This window comes from Neodiprion lecontei, chromosome 5, assembly GCF_021901455.1.
Source record: "Neodiprion lecontei isolate iyNeoLeco1 chromosome 5, iyNeoLeco1.1, whole genome shotgun sequence".
In the NCBI taxonomy this organism is placed as follows: Eukaryota; Metazoa; Arthropoda; class Insecta; order Hymenoptera; family Diprionidae; genus Neodiprion; species Neodiprion lecontei.
In genome coordinates this window covers 35,626,977-35,649,363 of record NC_060264.1, presented here as the reverse complement: position 1 = coordinate 35,649,363, position 22,387 = coordinate 35,626,977, and the positions used below count along the sequence as shown (strand labels likewise).

Genomic DNA, 22,387 nt, shown 5'->3' with positions numbered 1-22,387 from the left:
CGCCAACAAACGCGACATTTCATGGTGAAACCGTCGTTTAGTTGATACATATGATCGGACTTGAGATCAGGTCGTTTTCTCCACGCGAGAATATTCACGTGAAAAGGTTTCAGCATGAATTTCCGGTGAGGCAGACTGGTGAATCGAGTGGCCGGAGGGCGGAAATAGATTTTGGGTAAACGGAACCGTATTTCTAGTTCCTCCAAGATGGACCGTGGAGCCTATCGATCAGACCGCCATAGTCGGTCATGGTGTCTCGGTGGCTTGTCAAGCGGAAGGATTTCCGATTCCTTCAGTCGCTTGGAAACAATCTGTAGGTGAGTTTGTTCGTAATATCTCGAGAAATTTTTGCACTTTGGCAAAGATAAGATCTGTTCAATCAATGTCTGTCTGAACTGACAGCAATTAGTTGAATTTAAAGTCAGACATCCCGAAGACAGTTTCTATGTTAGGGTACACTGATAGCATCTTATGTCCAAAAGTAATAAGCAGTGTGCTTTCAGACATCTTGATGATATTTTTCTGCTCTTGGGAAAGTCATAAAGGTCGTGTAAGTGAGTTAAGAGGCAGTTTCTTAAAGAGAAGATCGGTCGAAAAATGTAGACTCAGCACTTAGAAAACATTGAAAAATAGCTGCTCAAAGTATTTGACTTTTAAGTAATTTACAACAAGCTCATACTATTCATCTGCATCGCGGAAGTTCGAGTTGAGGGGTAACTGCGAGTTGAGTTTCTACGAAAGCCGTTAAGAAAACCGTGGACGCTGTGGACACTCATGAGAGCGCAAAGATATTTTCATAGTTATTCAAATTGTAATTTACCGGGAGTGAAAAATAATTTTAATTTACTAGCGTCAAGCATTTTGTTGTTTGTGTTGCAGGCGAAACACCTGGTGATTATCGAGAGCTGGGTTATGGCGGTACAGAGGGCGCCGGAGTTGCTGGCAACGGTTCTTTGGTCATTCCTCGCGTAGCGAAAGAGCACAGCGGCTTCTACCTCTGCCAGGCAAGCAACGGGATCGGTCCAGGACTCAGCAAACTCATTCGTCTGACCGTTCATGGTAAAATATTCAAATTCCATCTAGGATATCGTACATTCAGTGTCTGACGTGGGTCAGGGTTCTCCCTCGCTATCGAACAATATTTATGGAAGACATTTGTAGGGTACCGGATACTTCTTCGGTAGTCGTAACTTGCACGGTTAACCTACAGTTAACCTACACGGAACATTTTTCATTACACCAACCTGAACCACACGAACAAATGACAATGCTGTTTATTACCCGTCACGTCTACTGACCGTTGTGAACCAAATATCTTATCTAACAACAGTGAGCGTAAAATGTTGCTAATTGTATGACATGAGAATCGTGACTCGTTGCCATAGCGGGACCCACTGTGACGGTGAGGACGAGACAGGAGTCGGTACGTCGAGGCGAGGCGGTCACCCTGCACTGTGAAACTGAGGGCGACTCACCCCTCGAGCTCAGCTGGCGTGCTCGCGGCAGTCGGGTCGACCCTAACTACGACATTAGGTTGGTATCCAATCCACTCACGTAGGTCTCCCCAGACCACCTCGCGCCACTCACCGCTCGAGCTAATAGTTGATGTAGGCAACCCCGACCACACCGCGAACCCTAAATACGAAGAGCTCACAAGCCCAACTCAAAACCACAAACCCAAGTACGTGACTATTTCATCGCGATTTTCGTGGGTCGTAATTAATTTATGTAGAGAATGTGATGATTTGGAACTTACAAAGTGAGATTTTCCACGAAAGCAAAACTTGGTGATGCGGAAGATGATTGCAACATAATCCTGTAAGACGTGCGCGTGCTTCTATTGTAACTTCAAAGGATGCTATCCGAATTTTGTCTGATTGGCAGTAAGGAGTGATAACTTCTGATTTAAAAGTGTCTATTTAACATATCTCTGTGAACCCAAAAAAAAGTCTATCACCGTGAGCATGGCTGGCTTAGAGGTATCTCGAAGTGAGTCTCAATGTATAAAGTATTGCACGAATACGAATGATTTTCGCCAACGACAAGTTGATGGTTGAATGATGTAGCCCTTGTTCTTGAAATTCAGATACACTTTACACAACTCGCCAGTTCCGCGAGGCATGATATCGGAATTACGAATATCGGAGGCCGGTCACGCCGACCGCGGCGAATACACGTGTGTAGCCAGCAACGCCTACGGTCACGACCGCGCAAACGTTCATCTCCTTGTACAAGAACCACCGAACTTTCCACGAAATTTACGCGTGGCCGAACAAGGAAGTCGCTCGATACTCCTGGCCTGGTCGCCGCCCTCCGGCGATTCGGACCCTGTTCACCCCGATTCTCCGATCATCAGCTATGTCGTTCAATACAAAGAAGCACAAGGTGGGTAGACACATCTAGTTCGACAACCACAAACCACCCAGGATCTCCATCTTCCTTGTTTTCACTTCCACTTTAGTTTCCACTTCCATCGTGAGCTTTTACCTTACAATAGGCGCACAGCGTAACCCATCGATTCCCTCGACGAAAGCAACTTTTGCAACCTGATAAACTATTCTTGTACCATGCATCGTGCTTCGGTCAACGCTCTCAAGAAATAATTCAATTTTTTCAATACGGTATGACAATAACCTTTTTTTTAAAGTGCTGCAGACTCAAGATTAATCACCCTTACATATTCAATTCTTCAACAGACGTTTGGCACGCCCACAACTCTCAAAAATTGGTCACTGGTAATAAGACAGCTGCTCTTGTGACACCGTTGAAGCCGGCAACCACATATCACTTTCGCGTCTACGCTGAAAATCATCTGGGAACGTCGGCTCCCAGCGACATACTCCACGTTAGTAATATCGATCATTATTATCATCAGACAATAACTCAGCTTAATCTTTTACTCTTTATTCCAGGTACAAACTGATGTTGAAATTCCTAGTGGACCGCCGAGACAGGTGTCTGTCGAACCCTTAGGTCCTCAGCAGCTCAGGATTTCCTGGCAACCACCGGACAGATCATTGTGGAATGGAGAACTTCTTGGATACAATATAGCATACAGAAATTTAGGGTACGGGCATTATGAAGTATTATCGTCTTATTCAGTGTCCAGGCCGGTCCGCGAATTGTGGCCTTTTGCTCGCTGATTGAACACCTTAATTCTTTTAGTCATGATGAAAAATCAGTCAACACCACACCAGTTGGCATAATGGGAAATGGCGATGGTTCCTACAACTACAGACTAACAGGATTAGAAAAATACACTCAGTACAGTGTGGTCGTGATGGCTTTCAATAGCAAAGGGGATGGGCCTGGGTCAGATCCGATAATAGCCCAAACTTTAGAAGACGGTAAGATAATAAGTTTCCTACCTTTTCCAACAATTCCTTAGCATACAAAAATGTAGCGAATCCTCACTTTGTGACACAGTACCTAGCGCTCCGCCTCAGAACGTCGCCTGCGTTGCTCTGACCGCCCAAAACGTCCAGGTTACATGGAAACCGCCTCCGTCCGATAAAGTCCACGGTGTCGTGCAAGGGTACAAACTTCTTTACGAAGCAGCAAATGACGCCACATCATCTGAAATTCAAGGCTCTCGCGAGACAAAAATTACTCATGCTTTGAGTACAGTTCTGCATGGGCTAAATCCTTACACGAACTACACTGTTCAAGCTTTGGCTTATACTCGTGCCGGCGAAGGTGTAAGCAGTAGTCCGGTGTCCTGCACCACGGAGGAAACTGGTAAACCAATAGTTCAGAGTTCTTTGTAAAGATAAGCCGTTTCATCTCAACTTCTGTACAATATTGTCTTGATTTTCAATACTTTCGCCTGCGCAGTTCCTGAAGCCCCAGAAAAAATAAAGGCTGTAACTAGTGGAGAGGACTCAGTTGTGATCTCTTGGCTGCCACCACGCAGACCGAATGGCGTACTGACGAGATACATTGTCTACATCAGAACGTATGATCAAGGTCACGAAAAGAAGATTACACCAAATTCTGTCCCAGCTCAAAATTTGCACTATGATGCTATGGGATTGAAGGTTCGAGACGTATACGAAGCTTGGGTTACGGCGTGGACGAAAGTAGGCGAAGGTTCGAAATCTGCTGTCATCAAACTGCAGCCAAGTTCAACAGGTAAATCAATGAAATTTCTACAAATAAATTCTCAATCGTAGATCTGATGTTATAACAGCTCCGATTTTTGAACAAATAATCATCAACGTTTCAAAATTAGTTCCAGCTGCAATCATCTCGTTCGGTGGTATGATTTCGGTTCCGTGGAGAGTGGACGTCACGCTTGCATGTCTATTTGTTGGCGATCCACGACCATCAACCGAGTGGAAGCTCGGTGATGTGAAATTGCAGAAGCAGCAGAGGTGAGCTACATCACGTGTTACTACCTCCGCATGGTGTGTCGCATTTGATAAGCGGTGCCATTCGAAGTCTTCTCACTCGGTTTTAAATCATTTTAGATTAGAAATTGGTCTGGACAACACTCTTCTTCTGAGGACTGTGCAGCGTGGTCACCAAGGCAATTACTCATGTCACGTTAGGAATTCTCTGGGATTGGACCAAATTGTTTACAGTTTACAAGTCCAAGGTAAAAACCGTAATAATCCATAAATCATCGTGCAGAAGTTTCATTTGAGACACAAATTTGACCTTCCCCAACGCCCTGCTGAACTGTAGTACCTAATTACCTTGACTGGTATTCATAGTTTGGAAGCAGATTGAAAATTGTTGGGCAGCGCGTATGTGAAACAATACATCAAACCCGCTTTGCTATCCAACTTTTCAGCTAATTGGTAAACTTCCTACTTTGTGTCTAGTTCCGCCAACTCCACCAACGCTTCTAGCTACTGGAACGACAACCGATGCAATTAAACTGCAGTGGAAGCAGGGGGACAACGGCGGTTCGCCAATAAAAGGATTCTTGCTCGCTTATCGAAAGGAATCAGCTGAATGGGAGGAAGTTATACTAGACCGAAGAGCTAATACGTATTTGCTTGAAGGACTTCAATGTGGGACCATGTATCAATTCAATTTAGCGGCCTTCAATCGCATTGGAAGTGGAAGTGCTAGCAAAACCGAGAGTGCAAGAACTAAGGGGTCAAAGCCTATTGCTCCAGCCAAGCAGCATCTCATCAGGTCTAATCTGACTTCAGTACTATTAGAATTAGCCTCGTGGCAGGATGGTGGATGCCCGCTTCTTTACTTTTCCGTTGAATATAGAAAGCTTTCTGATAAGTGGCATTTGGGTAAGCGTTCACGGTACTCTTTGTTATTATCATTAATCATTTTGCGTCAAAATGAATAAACTATTATATACTATTTTAGCTTCGAATGACATTCGACCGCATTCGCGGTATACGATAGTTGGGCTGACGAGTAGTACCAGTTACGAATTAAGACTGACGGCGTATAACAACGCTGGTTCTACGCAAGCAGAGTATACATTTGTCACTTCAAGTTACAACGGTGGAAAAAGGGCCTTCGATGATTCCATGATGGACGTCGAAGAAACCCCGTTGTACTTGGACGCACAGGTCCTCGCTCCTAGTGTTGTTTCAGTACTGGCTGTGATATTGGCTGTTGCTGGCGTTTGCTTTTGTTTGAAGACGCGTGAGTATTTGTTTTTCAACGTTTCAAAGAGATGCATTCTGAATTCGTTGCAATAACGCATTTTAGACCCCCGAAGAGCTGGAGCAGCAAATGATCCGCCTTCTCAAACCCAAGCGGCTTTAGACAACAAACATAATATGGAGCAGAGAGAACAATACTACGCAACTGCCAGAAAATCAGAGCATCAGTCACCCTGCCGAGAAGTTAATCATGGTCTTGAACGAATCCCCGAATATTCTGAGGATATATACCCGTACGCTACTTTCCACCTTCCTGAGCAAGAAAATCTATCTGCTAATCCTATGCGGCAGGCCTTCTTCTACGAGCGCGGAGAGACAATGCTTCAAGGAGCTCAGGTATGCCTGCGATGATGAAATTTAAGTCATCAGCCTCATTATTCGGCAGCGAAAATCCAAAGATGATTTGCTAAATCTCTTTCAGCGTGACATGGATCAGTACACCAAGGTTCGCGGACGTTCCCCTCGCAAATCCAAGTCTTTCAAATCGGAATCAGAGGAATACGATACTCTAGGCTCCGATAGCGATACAGAAGTTGGTACCAGCAGTCGAACAGAGTCTTCAAATCACCTGGACGACTCGGGACCAACTTCGATGATAGCGAGATCGCCCGGGCCAAATTCCGGGGTTCATCGAAGTCGTGAACAACGATTGGCTCGGGTCCCGAGGGCGGTTCATCATAGTAAGTTAGTATTCGGACTTCTGTGTCGATTTTGAAGCAGCTAATACTGTGCTAATCTCACTCATTACTTCTTGTCTACTTTTTCCACCAAATGTACATCAGACGTGATATACCACACGCAAGAATCGAGCACATCAACAGAAGCGTCACCAATTTCTGAACGAAAGACTTTTCCTAGACTGGAAAAGCAGAGGTATGCAGTCATTGTACGTTCTTTACTCAGCTACAATTTGTTGTAAAATAACTTTCGTTGGCATGGCATGTCGAAAAAAGTGAATTGATCTGACCACTGGGGAATGTATGTAAAATTTGCTCTGATGAAGGTGCATTGCGTATTTTTACATTGGATATTATAGAATGAATAATAACTATGTAAGATTTAGAATTTACTACAAATATACAATGTATATTGTACAAAATGCAACGTTTATCGTAAAATGAGGTACACTTTTCTACACTCCTGAATCATCAAGTTTACAGAACGTAACCATATTCGATTGGTGCATTCTTACACTAGTGTAGAAGGTAGAGAAAAGTGTGCAACATTAACTGAAGACCTTGTGTTAATGCGTGCAAATTTTTGCGACATTTTTTAGAGATTGGAGCAACTTACTTTTGCCCATGCAGTAGCGCTGGCTCGGGCAGATGTGAAATGGACCAGATAATCCAGCTTGATAAGGTATTTTCACTTTGCTACACTGATTTTTTTAGGAGTCGTGGAGCAACGCCAGATATTTCAGTTGATCCAGGCCGTGATCCAAATGGGATTCGGACAATTTTAAAATTATCAGAGGCCGGAATGCGTCCGTATTCGGCAAACTTATCATCAAGTCATTCTGCAAACACGGTCTGTAATCGGCTATTGCAAGCTCCAAGTATCTGCAGCAATCGAGCAAAAGAGCTTAACGAGAGAAAATCCGTCGAGTCATTTTGTCTGCTGGATGAACCCCGCGACTTTTGGCGGACCGTTAAAACTATAAACCGCGAGAGAAACGAAGACTGGGGTAGTGAGTTGTCAACCTTGGAGCTGAAACCACCTTCCGGCTTTATGGATGCCCACGAGACAAGCGAAGCTGAGTGCGACATGGACATGAAGCTTAAACTCCATCACAAAAAGGGGATCACGCTCAACGCCCTCTCCAAGTCACCAAAAGACTTTACCATCACTGTTTAAGTCTAACGAATATCAAAATAAATGTATCTTATTGATTATTAAGATTAAGAAAATAAATTTGAATTATATAAAATGACTGTTTCAACCATTGCTGATGACGCTCTATGTACAATAAATACATATTTTTGTATGCCTGCATTATTATATATTGAAGACATTCCATTTCATTCCAACTACACGGTTTTCATGCTGTTCCCTTACCTTGAAAACTAATTGAAACTTTGGTTCCAGCCACGGAGTATTTCTACTCATTCGATAATGTAGAACTAGAACCAATTTGTTCAACACGACTTACAATTAAACTAATTCTACGCACGACCGTGCAACAGAGGCTACAGTACCCCACGACCGAAATGGTTCGCAGTTTGGGCGCCAGGTTCCGCTAGTAGTCCTGAACATTCTGTTTTGTCTCCATGCCGCCAAGTTGACCAACAGACGGGTCCGACGTCGCGTCGGTATCGGTAATAGACCTTCTAAGCTGTAATTATGTCGGTAATCAAGAACGAATCGCTGACAAAGAAATGAGTGCTTATCGAAGGCGAAGATCAATAACGCAAGTGCACAGCACCTTGCTACGGTACCAGTCCTCTGCTTCGAAATGAAACAACAACCCTACCGACATCTGCAAGCCAAATTACAGAGAGTCTGTAACCCAACTCTTACCCTGTGTCAGTATTAACCTAGGTCAATATGCAGTCCATATTCCGATGACAATTTATCCCTTCCATAAACGTGTCGCAGCATACAAGATATTCGTTGCCAACAGGGTGAACTTTAACAAAAAAATGGAATTCGGTATCATACTCACGAGTGCTGTGATATCTGGATAAATTCCAAGCTAAAAATATCATTGTCCCAAACAATAACACAATATCAAGAACGCACAAAACGAATGCCTTTAGTATAATAGTGAGAACCTGAAATTAAACATAATTCCTCGTAATTTCAACAGCTGTCCTGCGCCTAAATCGGATATAGACTGCACGCATGTATATGCAGGTCCAAAAATGAACGAGAAGCGACTCCCGCAGCAGAGAAACCTCGTTAAATATAAATAACCTTCACCACAACCCTCTTAAATACCATGAGGCATAAAACCTGAGCGATTCGTCTTTTCGCCGAGAGGTATTCGAATCCGGGGTGTTAGAGAGGTAGAAAAGGGCGTATTGACCCTTGAGACTCAGGGAGTCCATCACACAACTTTTCTCACCAAACTATTCACGTGAGATCCAATGGTTTCACCTACCAGGTTGCAAAGCATTAGCCGTGAAAGGTAAAATAACGAAAGTTACCTGCTAGCCCCTGTTAGGTGAAGGAGAATCTGTAGTTTTCAATAAGGCATGGGCTGCATGGGGCTCTCCATGGTAATTCATATTTGTTATGAAAAATTGCTACAGACTCCACTCAGAAGTATACAAACCCGGAGGCAAACTCTATTCAAGGCTTGAGAAATTACCGTCACGGTGGCCATAGGAAGTTCATTAGTATTTGCAGAGGCAACTACCGGTTCGACTCATATGGTCAAGCTGATATTATACGATTCGGTCTTCGGGTTCAACAAACCTGCGCTACTGTAGATTAAATTTTCGCATGTAATAAACTGGAAAAGAAAATGAAAGAATCAAAACTGGCCGCAAGCTCTAAAGTATACGCATCGAAAAATTCCAAATGCAAGAGGGAAAAGGTATAACTTCAGAAGCCATTTATTAATTCAAACGGCATTCCGCCATCATCTATAAGGAGAGAAATTGTAACAAGCATCGACGAACCAGTTCCGCGCTGTTTCAAAACCGTTTATGGGAATAAATTCTTGTGCAGACTCTCAGCCTTTCGTCGTCTTTGAAAACGGTGAAGCTTTAAAGATAATTCATTACAAATCAAGTTTCTAATATCTTTAAGATTATTTTCTATGCGGAGCATCTTCTTTCGTGTGAGGGCCATAGCGATAAGAAGAAGTGGCTGTGCGGCACCGCGGTGCCCGGATCGCGAACCAGCTACGCGAAGAGATGATTCTTCGAGGTGTTTCGTTAAACCAGTATCCGACTAACCACCAGGCGGTGAGTTCTCGCCGGGTCCGTCAGTCAGTCGATCGCAAGCCGTTGAACCAGCCGCGCAGACTCCGACCGTCGCAAAACCAACCACCCAACGACCGTAGCGTGCCTCTGCGACGATTAGATCTCCGGAAACGTGTTCCTTATAATTCTAGGAAAAACGGCGCAGCGCGTTGTTAGGGTTGTGCTTCTGTTCTCCAGGCTCGCTGTGCACCACTGTTATTGACATTAACACCCCAGGACCTGGGAGGCCAATAGTAACAGCATAAGTGTTGCATCGCATCGTGTAGTACACACGGTAGTGCGCATCTTTTCGTCGACACCACTGTGATACTGTGCAGTGATCTAAAACGGGGATCATGAGTACACCGGTGAAGAAGGTGCCAATTCACCTCCAGGTAAGCAGCGATCACGCGTTTACGTATTCCGCAACAAAAGCAGCCCGTTATAGTAGGATGAATGTAAACCGACGCCGGTTACGTAATAAGCTATTTATGCTGTAGTAACGATCAGTGTGTACGTTTACGTGCACTGGTGACGGCAGCGAATGTTGATGTGTTCAAAAACTAGCTTTGTCAACGGTGATATTGAAAGGCGGGCAGAAATCCATTCGAACATGAACGAGCTGCTTCGGTTTGGAACCGGTTTTCGGTTTCAATCCTCATCGGCTATCAGCCACTGTGCCGATTGTCAACTAGGACACTCTCAGTCCCAACCCTTGAACTCGGGGTCGTGAAGATACCTGTTCCACCATATCACGCCTTCTCTTTCGTGATAACGTATCTGTTTATGTTCTTCGACGGTGTACCGCTCTATTCCAGTTGTTCACGGTGCATCTATCTCCTCCTCCTCCTCCCTGCAGTATTTGTATGCAGACATGGATGTAAAATACACTCTCTACTCCGTAGTGTGTACCTCGTCACCGTTCTTATCGGTTGTCTATGACTGGTACACACCGTGTATGGTTCAAAACAAGTGAACCACACGCTATCCATTGATACATTCACTATCTGGATCAGCGACTGGACGCTGAATGAAAGCACAGTGTTTAATCATTGCCACGAGACTGCCCAGTTATGACAATGTTGTTTCAAGTCGGAATCATAAATTTGGAATTAAATTTATAGAAATTGACTACAGATTATCAATAGTTTTTTCACTTGTTATGAACCCATGGTATTCGTTGCAAGTGACCTTCACTCTCCTGTGTCTAAAAAGAACCTATGTATTCACAGCCTAGCATCCGCTCACGACTGGCAGTTTACTGTTACAGAATATGAATTGAGAAACTCTTCCTTATAGTCTGAACAACAAAAGCGAAAAATTAACCAGCCGAAGATCTCCACATACTAACTCGCAGTTGATACCGTTGCAGGTTAGGTGTACCGTATATGAAATAATTATGAGAAAGTTACGAAGAGACCTGAAAAACTACACCGTGTCATGTGCTACTGAATATTCGCATTCCCTGTGCCATAAACGAGCTGAAAAACTAGTCTTTCGAGAATATCTGCGGTAGACGTCGCAGCTGTACCGCGCTGAATCGATACCAACACTAACGCGTGTCTCCATGGAAATGAACATAACGAGTTGTTGCGACGCGAAAAGTGTAAAATGTTAGACCCAGCTCTTTGCTGGGTCTGCAGGTGTGTCGAAGAAAAAAACATTTTTTTTTTTTTGTTTCTTTATTGAACAGTCATTGACCGTTACCTGCCGGAGCTGTCACCCATACAGCCTCGACGGACACGTGAAAATTTCCATACGTTACTTCCGGAAGTGTCGGGAAACGGCGCATGAATCGGCTGGCTACTAGATAAAGTGTACGATACCATTATATATATATGTATACTCGAGGCTACGGGCACGTTATAATCTAGCCGACCGCAACGTTTACGTTGAGCCATGGCAATTCTAGGTCGTCATTTAATAAGGCCTTACGCTCATTGTTCGGAGTTCATTATACAGAGTCCGAGTAAGAGAAAATAGTACCTATACAGTTCCCGGCTGAGTATATTTTTATTTTCGTCGAGCTTCATTATCCTGAACAACAATCTTCGCATGTCAAATCTTAATTTCGGCTACTGCACTCTTTATCGAGTCAGTGATCCTTTCATCTATGGGGGCAGTTCAGACTCAGGGTTGGTTATTGACAAGGACTGAAATAAAATTACTAAAAGTTCATAGCGTCGTCACCGTCTACTGTGGCTGAAAATATCATGGCAGGGCACAGACCTTCCGTTTCCGCCCGGATCGATACGGTACTAGAGAATTTCCGCGCTAAATCCCGAACGCTTCCGTGCGGGTATATTAATGTTTAGCAGAGAATCGTAGACATGTATGAAATTCGAAACGTGAAGACGATAAGCTCGAAGAAAACTTTTCATCTCCAATCTTTGGCTTTGAAGTCATTGAGCCACGCAGTTTGCTGGTTTGTTATTTCTTTTTTATTTGTGACGCAGAGAACAGTCTAAAATCTGAACATCAGTCGTGCAGTCTTTGTATAAATTTTCACGATATATACTCCATATATTGGCAAAATATATGTAATTCACGAATCGCGACGAGGTTGACGACATGTATTGAGAAAATCTATATTGGTGGCCACTTCAGAGGGTTGGGCATGGACGTAGGTGGCGCTGATACCTTGAACTCTACCCGAGGGTGCAAATACAACCGCAGGACAACGCCCTGGGTTATGATGTAGTGATGTGAAAACCCCTTAAGGAATCGAACTATCTTCCCATGTAATGCGGAGAAAGTCGAAACCTAAAAATAGATGATCCAAGTAGCGGGAAAGGGATTATCGAAATAAACCTGACCCGCACGATTGTATACCTATATCTCTATGCATGAGTGACTCGAAGAATTCCACATGACGAAGTTACTACCATTATTATTATTATTCACACTATTTTTACTTACAGCTCATGTTCTCTGTTTTCATTCTTATTTTCAGAGCGCTCAAAACCGGCTTCTCATTAAAAATGGAAAAATCGTCAACGAAGATGAAATTGTGGACAATGACGTCTACGTTGAGGATGGTGTGATCAAGTTAGTATTGAAAAAAAACATTTACAAATAACTACTGTCTATCCTTATTTCATTCTTACTGCACAAAACAATGAAACCGAATCCCAACACAGTCTATCGGGGTTTAGCGCACATTTGATCCCTTTGCAATTCCTAGTGTGAGGGCGGATATATTTGCCTGGGGTGTAACTTTAACTCGGACTACCTTCTAACCAGTTTAAACTGTTGATGCCCAGTGAACAGGAAACCGAAGGGTGGTCTGACCGATTTAATTTTAAGATTAAAACACCCGGCTCATATTCGTGACTCACGATCAGTCACATGGTCGCCAACATGCGCCGCGTCAATATCACTGCAGAGTTTCTAGATCAGTGAATCATTTTTAGTCAAGGCCAATGGAGAGGGTCCTTTCCCTAAACCTAAACAACCCTGAAAGTATAGCTAATCATTATAAACAACTCCCTCTTTCAATACGACCTCAAAGAGGACTGTGCCGAAATCCGTGGAATAATGGAATCGAGAATTGCAAACCCTTCAACAAAGTGCCGGTATTCGGGCAAACTTCCAAATCCCGACATTTCTTCGTTAGCAATCTTCAGCCACGGATAACACGCCTATATGCACTGCGCAATTGCTTTGGATCGATGGTTTGGCTCTAGCTGATGCTGCAATGATTCGACGAGAAATAATCCCTACAAAAATCTTGACCGTTATTACCGTGGAAAAATGTACAGTGTTTTCGTGAATCCGAAATATATTCACATATTATGTTTACGCACTTTCATATCGCGTTTGTAATGAGTAAATTTGAACTGAGCTTCGGGTTCAGATAACATTAAGTGGTTTATCAAAACTCGACGATAAGTCGATGACATGGTCATTACCAATTTCTATTGACCGCCAATGGAGGCCGAATGAGATTACCCGTAATGTCTGAGATACCGAACCTAAGAGCGTTGAAGAAGCATACTTCAAATTTCACGCTCTTAGCTTGGATGCTCTCCGTATGAATTAGATACTGAAAGGAATAAGTATTCATCGGAGTGTAAATGTAAGGAAATAATGGAATTATGTCAGTGTGATAATGATTGAAAACAATGATAAATAATTTCACGGTACTATAAGGAACAAGCGTGAACAAAGTAACGTCAGATCAAAAGAACAGGTATGGTTTTAAACGGCTCTTAAAAGTTTTCTTTTTCCGATCTAACAGCTATTGAAAACAATAGAACATTCTCCGCATTGCAGCTAGCCTCATACACGTACTACAGAAAATATCCGTCTATTTTTAATACATTTCCTAATCTATTTACGTACCCGCTAGTTTAAAGCTTAGAGGACATTGCCCACGCTAGGTGCTAAAATGGAATTATAATGTAAATAAAAAAAGCTCACGCAGTATCGTGCTGAAGAGAACAATTCGCGTTGTATTTTGCGATAATTAAACTCGGAATACACGTGTACATTTCGAGTGGGTTGTACTAATTATCGTCATGCTATGAAAAAAAAAGAGAAAATAAACCACTAGTCCGAGCCGCGAGGAATAAGTTTGGATAATTTTATCCATTTCTATGTCGTCAAAATGCAAAAGAATCACAACAACTTCGATCGCAGCGTGAATCGTTAGTGGTGTAGAATTAATTCACACCTTATCCACTTCACGTCAGCAATTAGTATGCTCTCTTAATTACTTTCTATTCTGTATTCGTATACGAACGATTGTCAGGATCGACGAACGCATGCTAATGTCCGCCCTCCTGTACATACCATTATTAGCTGAATCATTTTAATCCATCCAACACATGTTTGATCACGAATGCAGGGGCACCAGCAACGGAAGCGTTTGTCACGGTAGACATACATGCCAGATCGAGAGCCGCCACGTATTTTGACGTCCAGACTATTCTTAACCCTTTCAGGCACAATGGGATGCTCGGCGTCCCACTTCAAAAATTTCGACGTCCTAGCCTCGGCCGCGTTTATTTACAACTTAAAATGATCATTGTTACTTCGTATAATCCGAAAAACCCCCGAGTAACTAGTTTCGGTCAGAATCATCGAATTTTGATAGGTTTTTTGATTTTACGTCCGCCATATTTAATCCACCATCTTGGATTCAGAAATCATCAAATCCTGACTTCAGATTCGTGATCAGCGATCCCAGAAACTCCCGATTAACAAAATTTAGGCCAAATATTGAATTGAGAAATGTGTGACTGAAATGGTTAGAATACTGCCAACGAACGAACGCGGAACGCGATGTTGACTTGATTCTTTTCACACAACTCCGCATATCATACATCGATAGCGTTAAGTATATCACTTATGATATGTTAATTCATAGACAGCTGGGACGCAACCTGATAATACCAGGTGGAACCAGAGTGATTGATGCACGAGGAAAATATGTGATGCCAGGAGGAATCGATCCTCACACCCATTTCGAGCTAGAATTCATGGGGACCAAGTCAGTGGATGATTTTTATCAGGGGACCAAGGCCGCTGTCGCTGGCGGTACCACGATGATTATAGACTTCGCAATACCCAAGCAAGGGGAGTCGCTCCTCGAGGCTTACGACAGGTACAGAGCAACTGCCGACGAAAAGGTCTGCTGTGACTACGGGCTGCACATCGGGGTGACATCATGGAACAGCAAGGTGAGGAACCTTCACCCTGTAAATCCTTCGGCCAGTCGGCCCGCGAATTAATCATTAGCGTCACTCTTCTGCTGCCGCTTTAAATGCGGCACTTCCTGTATTCGCATCCTCCACGCACTGTCATTTCTGCAGCAGGGTGATCAAAACTACCAGACCCCGCGTTTTATAACTTTAATGATGCTTAATGGACGTCGGCATTTTAGAGAGGCTGGCGGTCGGTCAGTCTGCTGCTGCGCCGAAACGGGGGTCAATTAATTTGCATTATTCGTCTCTTAACTCTTTAAGCGGACGAAGTATGCCTACCCACACTTGGCCACTTTCTCCCACTGACATGGTGGGAAAATATTATTGTTTTCGTCAAGTCAAGTGGGTTAGTTTTTCAGCAATTAGACGTGTAACCTCTTACACAACTGTACAATAATGTGCTAGTGCCTTGTTTACATTATTACTGCACAAATTGTAGATATAGTACTTTATACAATAAGTGGATAGGCGGAATCATTGTATGTATTACTTCGTCCATTTAATTCATCCTTACAAGCATTCTGCTATTTGAATTAATAAAAGTACGTTGTTCTTCAAACACGCGGCCAGTATTTAGCAATTATTAGTCTTTTGTCGTTGACTCATTATTATTAAGCCAGAAACAGAATCAATACGAAAAAAACAGTCAACAAATTGATTTCGAAAAGTGAAACAATCAAACTCTAAATTCTACATGAATTTGTTACGTGGTGATACACGATCAGTAAAAAGAGCAATAGTGCTCGATTCAAAACGAGACGGCCAGTTACTGTAGTTGAAGGTCAAGTTAACGTCAGCTTTGCTGGTTACTGTGCAGAGCCATAGACCAGTTATTCTTTATCTTTCACTCAGCCAAAGATGCTCTGGTAACTGACGAACCAGTGCAATGACATATAATTAGAGGCAGTGACCAGAACTCTGAGAACGGGAATATGGAAACGTTTTAAATTTCCTTGCATGGGCAGGTGGTTCATCCACGAATACTTGCTTATACGCTCCATGGTATACCGACGGCTTAGTTGCTCATGAAACATCTGTAACCGGGACAAGCCTCTTTCAAACCAACGAACTCACCATGGAGATCGAAGATTAGAAGTGTCGAAGCTTTCTCTTTTTCCTCAGAACCGACAGGAATCACAATTTGCTTGCTAAAGTCAACTCTCGACTTTTTACGCAACCGCAAATCAATATAGAATCGTATAACTGCAAAGTTTGAACAGCCTAAATCTGATCCATAAATTGAATTTGTTGCCAGGTCAAAGAAGAGATGGCAATTCTTGCCAGGGACCACGGAATAAACAGTTTCAAAGTGTTCATGGCCTACAAGGACACTTTCATGCTAAGGGATCCCGAGCTGATCGAAGTTTTTGCGGCGTGCAAAGATATCGGAGCCGTAGCTCAAGTCCACGCTGAAAACGGTGACCTAATTGCGGAGGTAAGCCTGTCACAGTTCTTGACTCTTTCTTTTCGCACTTTCAAAAAAGTTTGCAATGTTCAACATTCGGCAAGCCGTCTTCTCAATTCTAAAAGACGTCGGTATTCACCGTCTGAAACAATTTCAGAACACGAAACGACTTCTGGCTGCTGGTGTGACCGGACCTGAGGGTCACGAGATGTCGCGCCCGGAAGAGGTTGAAGCTGAAGCGGTAAACAGAGCCTGCGTGATCGCTAATCAGGTAACCCATAGACCGTTTCTTCGTTGTCACGAGCAGCAGATCCAGGCGTACAATTATGCACGAGCAAAATTTTCATTTGCCGATTATCATTATGAGTTTTCCCCACGTCGAGCGAAGAGAAACGGCCTTTCTAGCACGTTTTTTCTTTCACCACTCATTTTTTAAATAGTAGTTGTGCACGACTAGGTCAACTGCCCGCTGTATGTTGTGCATGTGATGAGTCGGAGTGCAGCTGAAGAAGTTGAAGCAGCTCGAAGACGCGGTGTGATAGTGTGGGGTGAGACATTGGCGGCTGCTTTAGGAACCGACGGTACACAGTACGCACACTCTTGCTGGAGACACGCAGCTGGACACGTGCTCAGCCCTCCTCTGAGGCCTGATCCTGACACACCTTACAATTTAATGATAAAACTTGCAACGTAAGTGTTCATAGTTTTTGAATAACCGCTGTGAAACTGGTCGGAAGAGACATGTTTGACTTTACGCCAGCTGCGGAGATAGACGGACGTCGCGGCCAGCCAACACAAACCTGCGTTGAGATTATTCGTCCTCTTCCATCTTATTTGTACAAACTTGATGTGTCTAGTTGCAAAAATCAGGACTGTGCACGCTCATTTAAATTACAGTATATTTTCAATGCACCTCTTTCGGCACGTTTTTTCACCCGTGACGCTTTTATGCATAGCTTGAATATTTTTCTTCAATAGATGCAAATTTGTGGTAGTATTTTTTTTTCAATTTACTTGGTTATTACAAGGTAGCTTAGCGATGATTCGTTTTTTTGTACCATGTGCCGAAATATTATCTCGAAGGGATCTTTTCGAAATTAGAGAACTTTGTATGATCTGACATTTAGGTAAATTGTCCGCTGTACGTATCTCCTGTGACGAGCAAATCATCGGCCGATGTTATAGCTGCTAAACGCGCCAACGGTGTTGTCGTATTCGGGGAACCCCCAGCGAGTAGCCTCGGGATTGATGGTAGAGATCAATACGGAAAGGATGTTAACAAGGCTATAAAGCTGATCACAAATCCTCCATTAAGACCAGATCCAACAACACCTGCATATTTGATTGAGCAACTTGCTCAGTAAGTAGATTAACTGCTGCAAAAGCAGAAACCATAGTACAAGGTCGATATAATTTTGTCACTCAACTTTTATCTCACATTTAATTCTTCATCGTTAATTAGCCCTGAAGTCCGTCAGTGAATTCACTACAAAACCTGAGAGTTTACTCATGCCTACAGTTACACGATGATGCAACTGCACAGTCACGTTAAATGATAATTTTTTCTCGCGTGGGCGTGTAGAAGGCAGTAGTATAAACATATTACGCAGTCTCTTTATGAGGAGGTCGATCAAGCCTGTCTTACATGCTGCAAGATTATTCTAACACCAGCGAAATTCAGATAGCAAAAATACGCGTCAAACAAGTCGAGCACTCTCTCTCTCTCTCTCTCTCTCTTAGGATGTCTCTTTATTAATGCATTAATTCTTAATCAATCATTGGATCCTACGGATTTAGGAATAGAAAGAAATTGATGAAAAAAAACATCACCGCAATTGCGAAAATATATTTGAATTGCATAAGATAAATTAACTTAAAATTCAATATACCATGCATACGTAAACCGTCATCGGCACAAGATCAAACTCGCACCTTTTACCATGGCGTAAACTCTTGACGAATTTCTTTTCTGACCAGTAAAATGTTTATTTATCGATTCCCAACTGCCAGGGTGAGATCCACTCTGAAATCACATCACGGGGATCATACACCACGGTAGATTAAATTTACAATACTTACAAAATCGTTTGCCTGACGATTAGGGGCGGTCTCCAAGTGACCGGCAGTGACAACTGCACCTTTAATTCGGAGCAAAAGGCTCTCGGAAAGAACGATTTCTCCAAGATTCCAAACGGCGTCAACGGAGTCGAAGACAGGATGTCCGTTGTTTGGGAAAAGGGAGTTCAGGCCGGAATAATGAACCCGACCAGATTCGTCGCAGTGACGAGCACGAATGCTGCTAAGATATTCAACCTCTACCCAAGAAAAGGTGTCATAGCTGTCGGCTCCGATGCGGACATCGTTATCTGGGACCCAAACAGGAAACGCACCATTTCTGCTGAGACGCACGTGCAAGCAGTAGACTTCAACATCTTTGAGGTGATTTGTTAACAGTCGCTACGTATATGCCTAAATTGTACGACCATGCATCAACAAATTACGTGTTCAACCCGATCAGGGTTTGGAAGTCCACGGTGTTCCAGAATACGTAATCGTCAACGGCCGCGTCTGCGTCGACGAATGTGACGTCAAAGTTGTTCACGGCTACGGCAGATTCGTGGAAACTCCGGTGTACCCTCCGTACGTTTACGACCTCATTTCCGAACGAGAACAGGTAATTGTTCAATAATTTGTGATCAGGAATCAACCCGATAACCTTAGTTTCGCAGGGTGGCCATCCATCTGGAAAAACTGGAAACCCTGGAATTGCCAGATTTTTAATTTTGTCGTGGAAAAAACTGAAAATATCAGTTTTGTGTCATAGGAATTAGAAATGATTTTTTGAGATAACAAGTTTATGTTTTATCGTCGATAAAACAAATTTGCTTAAACTGAATTTTTTGTACGCACGTACATTATATTTTTCTTCAATTTGAATTGAATTTGAACCGTATATAGATTTAATAAGCTGACCGATTCAGATTTTAGTAACTTACTAGAAGTGGGAAAGAGTTCGGGAATTTTTTACCCAAAAATTTGAGGCCACCCTGGTTTCGACAAGCAGTGTCGAGGCAGGCAAATCGTTGATAAAAATACGAGCTTGACGATGAATATTTAGAAGCCACGTGGAGTGGCTCGGACAGAAGTGGAGTTGAAACGATACGCCGAGGAAGACGCAGCCATGGCGAAGGCGAGGGAAGCCGCGAAGGCGGCTGCTGCAACGGCTGCGGCGAGCGCGGCGACGATCGGCAACATTTATACAAACGGTTCGGTGGACAGTCTGAAACCGAAATTGCAGAACCTCTCGTGCGTTCCAACCTTGCCAGAGTCAGCCGTGGTCACCCCATCAGCAAAGGGTCCGCGTCTCGAGGGTCAAAGAAACTTGCAGGATTCTACCTTCTCGATCAGTGGTAAGTCTGCCGCTTATCGCTGCTCTGTCGGTAACGGCGAGGACGTTTTGTTTCCGCTAGTTTATCTATGTTTTTTTTTCCTACCACTTTGAATTTTCAGAGGACGTCGACGAGGCTCGTCGCGCTTGCATCCGCGTCAATAATCCTCCTGGTGGTCGCAGCGCCGGCGGATTTTGGTAATTTGATCCCTTAAGGGTCGTCATGGTTCCGCTTAACGCGCAGGCAAAAGAAAAAAAGAATGATAAGCAAACTGTCCTGGAGTAAGAGAAATTACTAATAACAAGGAAAACCGGCTGAAGGGCAACAGCAAATCCCATCCCACTTTACGTTTTACCTCATAAATACTGCACTACCTGCATCCCGTTCCGTAACACCCGGCGTCCTATCACCGTTACGGCTTGTAATCTATAGCTTTGACGTTTCGCTACTTACCAAATATTAAACGTTAAGTTTTCACCAACGTTCAACTTCATCAAGGTCTGTCCCACCCAAGGAGGAAACGGAGGCGCCAAGTCAGTAGGTTATGCGAATGTACCGCAGACCCGATAGATAGGTATAATCATTATTGGTAATTCGTTCAATCGTTCATTAATTCGTTCGTTCGTTCACACGCTCTGCTTGATAAGACTTGAATTATTGTTACATTTAATCTCGTGTCGAAGTCTGTACGCCTGTCGCTCCAGCTGGAAGCCTGCCTCTTTTCAAGCTTTCACAATAAACGGCATCTTATAACTTACACATCAAAGTACCACGCGCGCCAAGCTTCTAACGTTTATTACTATTCAAATACATAGGTATATATCCGTTAGTTATTCTAACGCGCATGTTGCAGCAGCAAAGATAATGAGGAATGCTTGTAAAATCGCCAAATATTTCTCCGAAGGCGGCGGTGCTTGGGAACATAATAATATTATGACAAATGATTATTTAAACTGAGTCTCGTCTCTTTATATACATAGGTATACATATAATATATTGTTAAGTTCTGTGTTAAGTTTTCATTAGGTACGGTTACAATTTTTTGTTTTAACAAACGTTTTTTTAAAAATATTTCTGTTACAAATAATAATAATAGTAATAATAATAATGACGATATGAGGCAATAATCTTATGGGTTTTATTATCTTACGCGATTCTCCTTATTGGATAACATTACTGTGAGTACAAGATTGTCATTATACCGAATATAATGATATTAGTGTAGCTAACTGATTGTCAGAATTTTAGTTATATACGATAGAAACGTATTCGATTTTAATTACGCTCGACTAATAAACGTGCAGCAGCCAGATAATATGGAAAAAATTAGCGTTCGTATTATATTTATAAATTAAAGTTAAATGAAATAAAATTTACATCAATTATGCAGTATCTGGAGAGTTGATAATCGTATCAATATAAAATTCTTTCTTTGTTTTAACTCAATAACAATTAAGAAACTGAATTTCTTCACTTATTTATTTATTTATAAATATACTTGCTCTCGTCTCGCACAGATTAATCGATTAATACGAGCAAATAATCAATTGAATTAATATTGCGCTGATTATACGCGCACTATATGGAAGCAAATATTTGTTTCACAATCAGCAGAAGAAGCCGCTCGAAGTAATTTGAAGCCTCTTAGGGTATAATTACTCGTTCTTGTTCTAAACATGGTGCAGAATAAGACATTATACATTTACAGATGTGCATGTATAATTTATAATCTGTACGTACAACATGTTACGTATGTATAACATTAGATAATGAATTTACGCCAAGAGTTTGCAGAATCGGTATTGTGACGCACATTATACGGTTGAAAACACGTGATATCGAGATTTTTCACGGATCGTTGATTAATTGAATAATTCAAGTTATTGATTGAAACTGAAAAACGAATATCCAAACAAGAAAATCATCATACTGATCATTGATACTAACATTGCTTATTCGCCGTATCTGCAGCTAGAAGAATATTCGATAATTAAATTATCAAAATGCAGCCTATTACAAACACTCTGTGAAATTTATTCTCGCAGCAACGCGTAATTGATAATTAAAGTTAAATACACAATTAAAAAAATGCTGATTTAATAATCTTGAAACCTATAATGGTGTTCAATAGCACTAGGAATATAACAAAACGTAATTAGACGTCGTGAAAGTTAAGTAATTTATGACAATGACAAATAATACTGATTGCCGCCCGATGTGATTTAACGAACAAGATACAGCTGTGAATATCAGAGAATCGACATCATTAATAAACAACCAAGAATTCTTGTGGAACTCAACATATCGTGGAACTAAATATACCGATGACGAACGAGAA

General features: G+C 42.4%; 2 protein-coding genes across 15 annotated transcripts in view; both read left to right on the top strand.

The window, feature by feature from the left end:
• The window catches only part of LOC107217302 (Down syndrome cell adhesion molecule-like protein Dscam2), a 50,310-nt gene extending 42,719 nt beyond the window's left edge, over positions 1-7,591 (top strand). For 4 of the 11 annotated variants that reach the window (XM_046740351.1, XM_015654788.2, XM_046740349.1 and 1 more), the window contains 17 exons: positions 198-317; positions 880-1,059; positions 1,386-1,533; positions 2,087-2,385; positions 2,697-2,845; positions 2,913-3,067; positions 3,166-3,347; positions 3,427-3,738; positions 3,835-4,131; positions 4,232-4,373; positions 4,470-4,597; positions 4,827-5,255; positions 5,335-5,619; positions 5,686-5,975; positions 6,061-6,319; positions 6,422-6,512; positions 7,031-7,591. In XM_046740351.1, coding sequence (XP_046596307.1) covers positions 198-317; positions 880-1,059; positions 1,386-1,533; positions 2,087-2,385; positions 2,697-2,845; positions 2,913-3,067; positions 3,166-3,347; positions 3,427-3,738; positions 3,835-4,131; positions 4,232-4,373; positions 4,470-4,597; positions 4,827-5,255; positions 5,335-5,619; positions 5,686-5,975; positions 6,061-6,319; positions 6,422-6,512; positions 7,031-7,493 — 3,929 coding nt within the window. In that variant the 3' untranslated portion in view covers positions 7,494-7,591. Of the gene's footprint in view, positions 1-197; positions 318-879; positions 1,060-1,385; positions 1,534-2,086; positions 2,386-2,696; positions 2,846-2,912; positions 3,068-3,165; positions 3,348-3,426; positions 3,739-3,834; positions 4,132-4,231; positions 4,374-4,469; positions 4,598-4,826; positions 5,256-5,334; positions 5,620-5,685; positions 5,976-6,060; positions 6,324-6,421; positions 6,526-6,915 lie in introns of all 11 variants that reach the window. The other 7 variants (XM_046740353.1, XM_046740356.1, XM_046740355.1 and 4 more) reach the window with 7 other exon arrangements.
• Positions 7,592-9,542: 1,951 nt separating this feature from the next.
• On the top strand, positions 9,543-21,441 carry LOC107217278 (dihydropyrimidinase). Of its 4 annotated transcripts, none has more exons than XM_015654747.2 (11): positions 9,543-9,942; positions 12,501-12,595; positions 14,919-15,231; positions 16,511-16,690; positions 16,818-16,931; positions 17,788-18,020; positions 18,763-19,099; positions 19,179-19,334; positions 19,779-20,070; positions 20,171-20,246; positions 20,548-21,441. In XM_015654747.2, the coding sequence occupies exons 1-11, from the start codon at positions 9,904-9,906 to the stop codon at positions 20,588-20,590; spliced, it is 1,878 nt and encodes a 625-aa protein (XP_015510233.1). In that variant the 5' UTR covers positions 9,543-9,903; the 3' UTR covers positions 20,591-21,441. The 4 variants fall into 4 exon arrangements, with proteins under 4 accessions (XP_015510233.1, XP_015510232.1, XP_015510234.1 ...); XM_015654746.2 differs by lacking the exon at positions 17,788-18,020 and adding an exon at positions 17,118-17,350; XM_015654748.2 differs by having other exon boundaries at positions 20,171-21,441.
• The last annotated feature ends 946 nt before the right edge of the window (positions 21,442-22,387 follow it).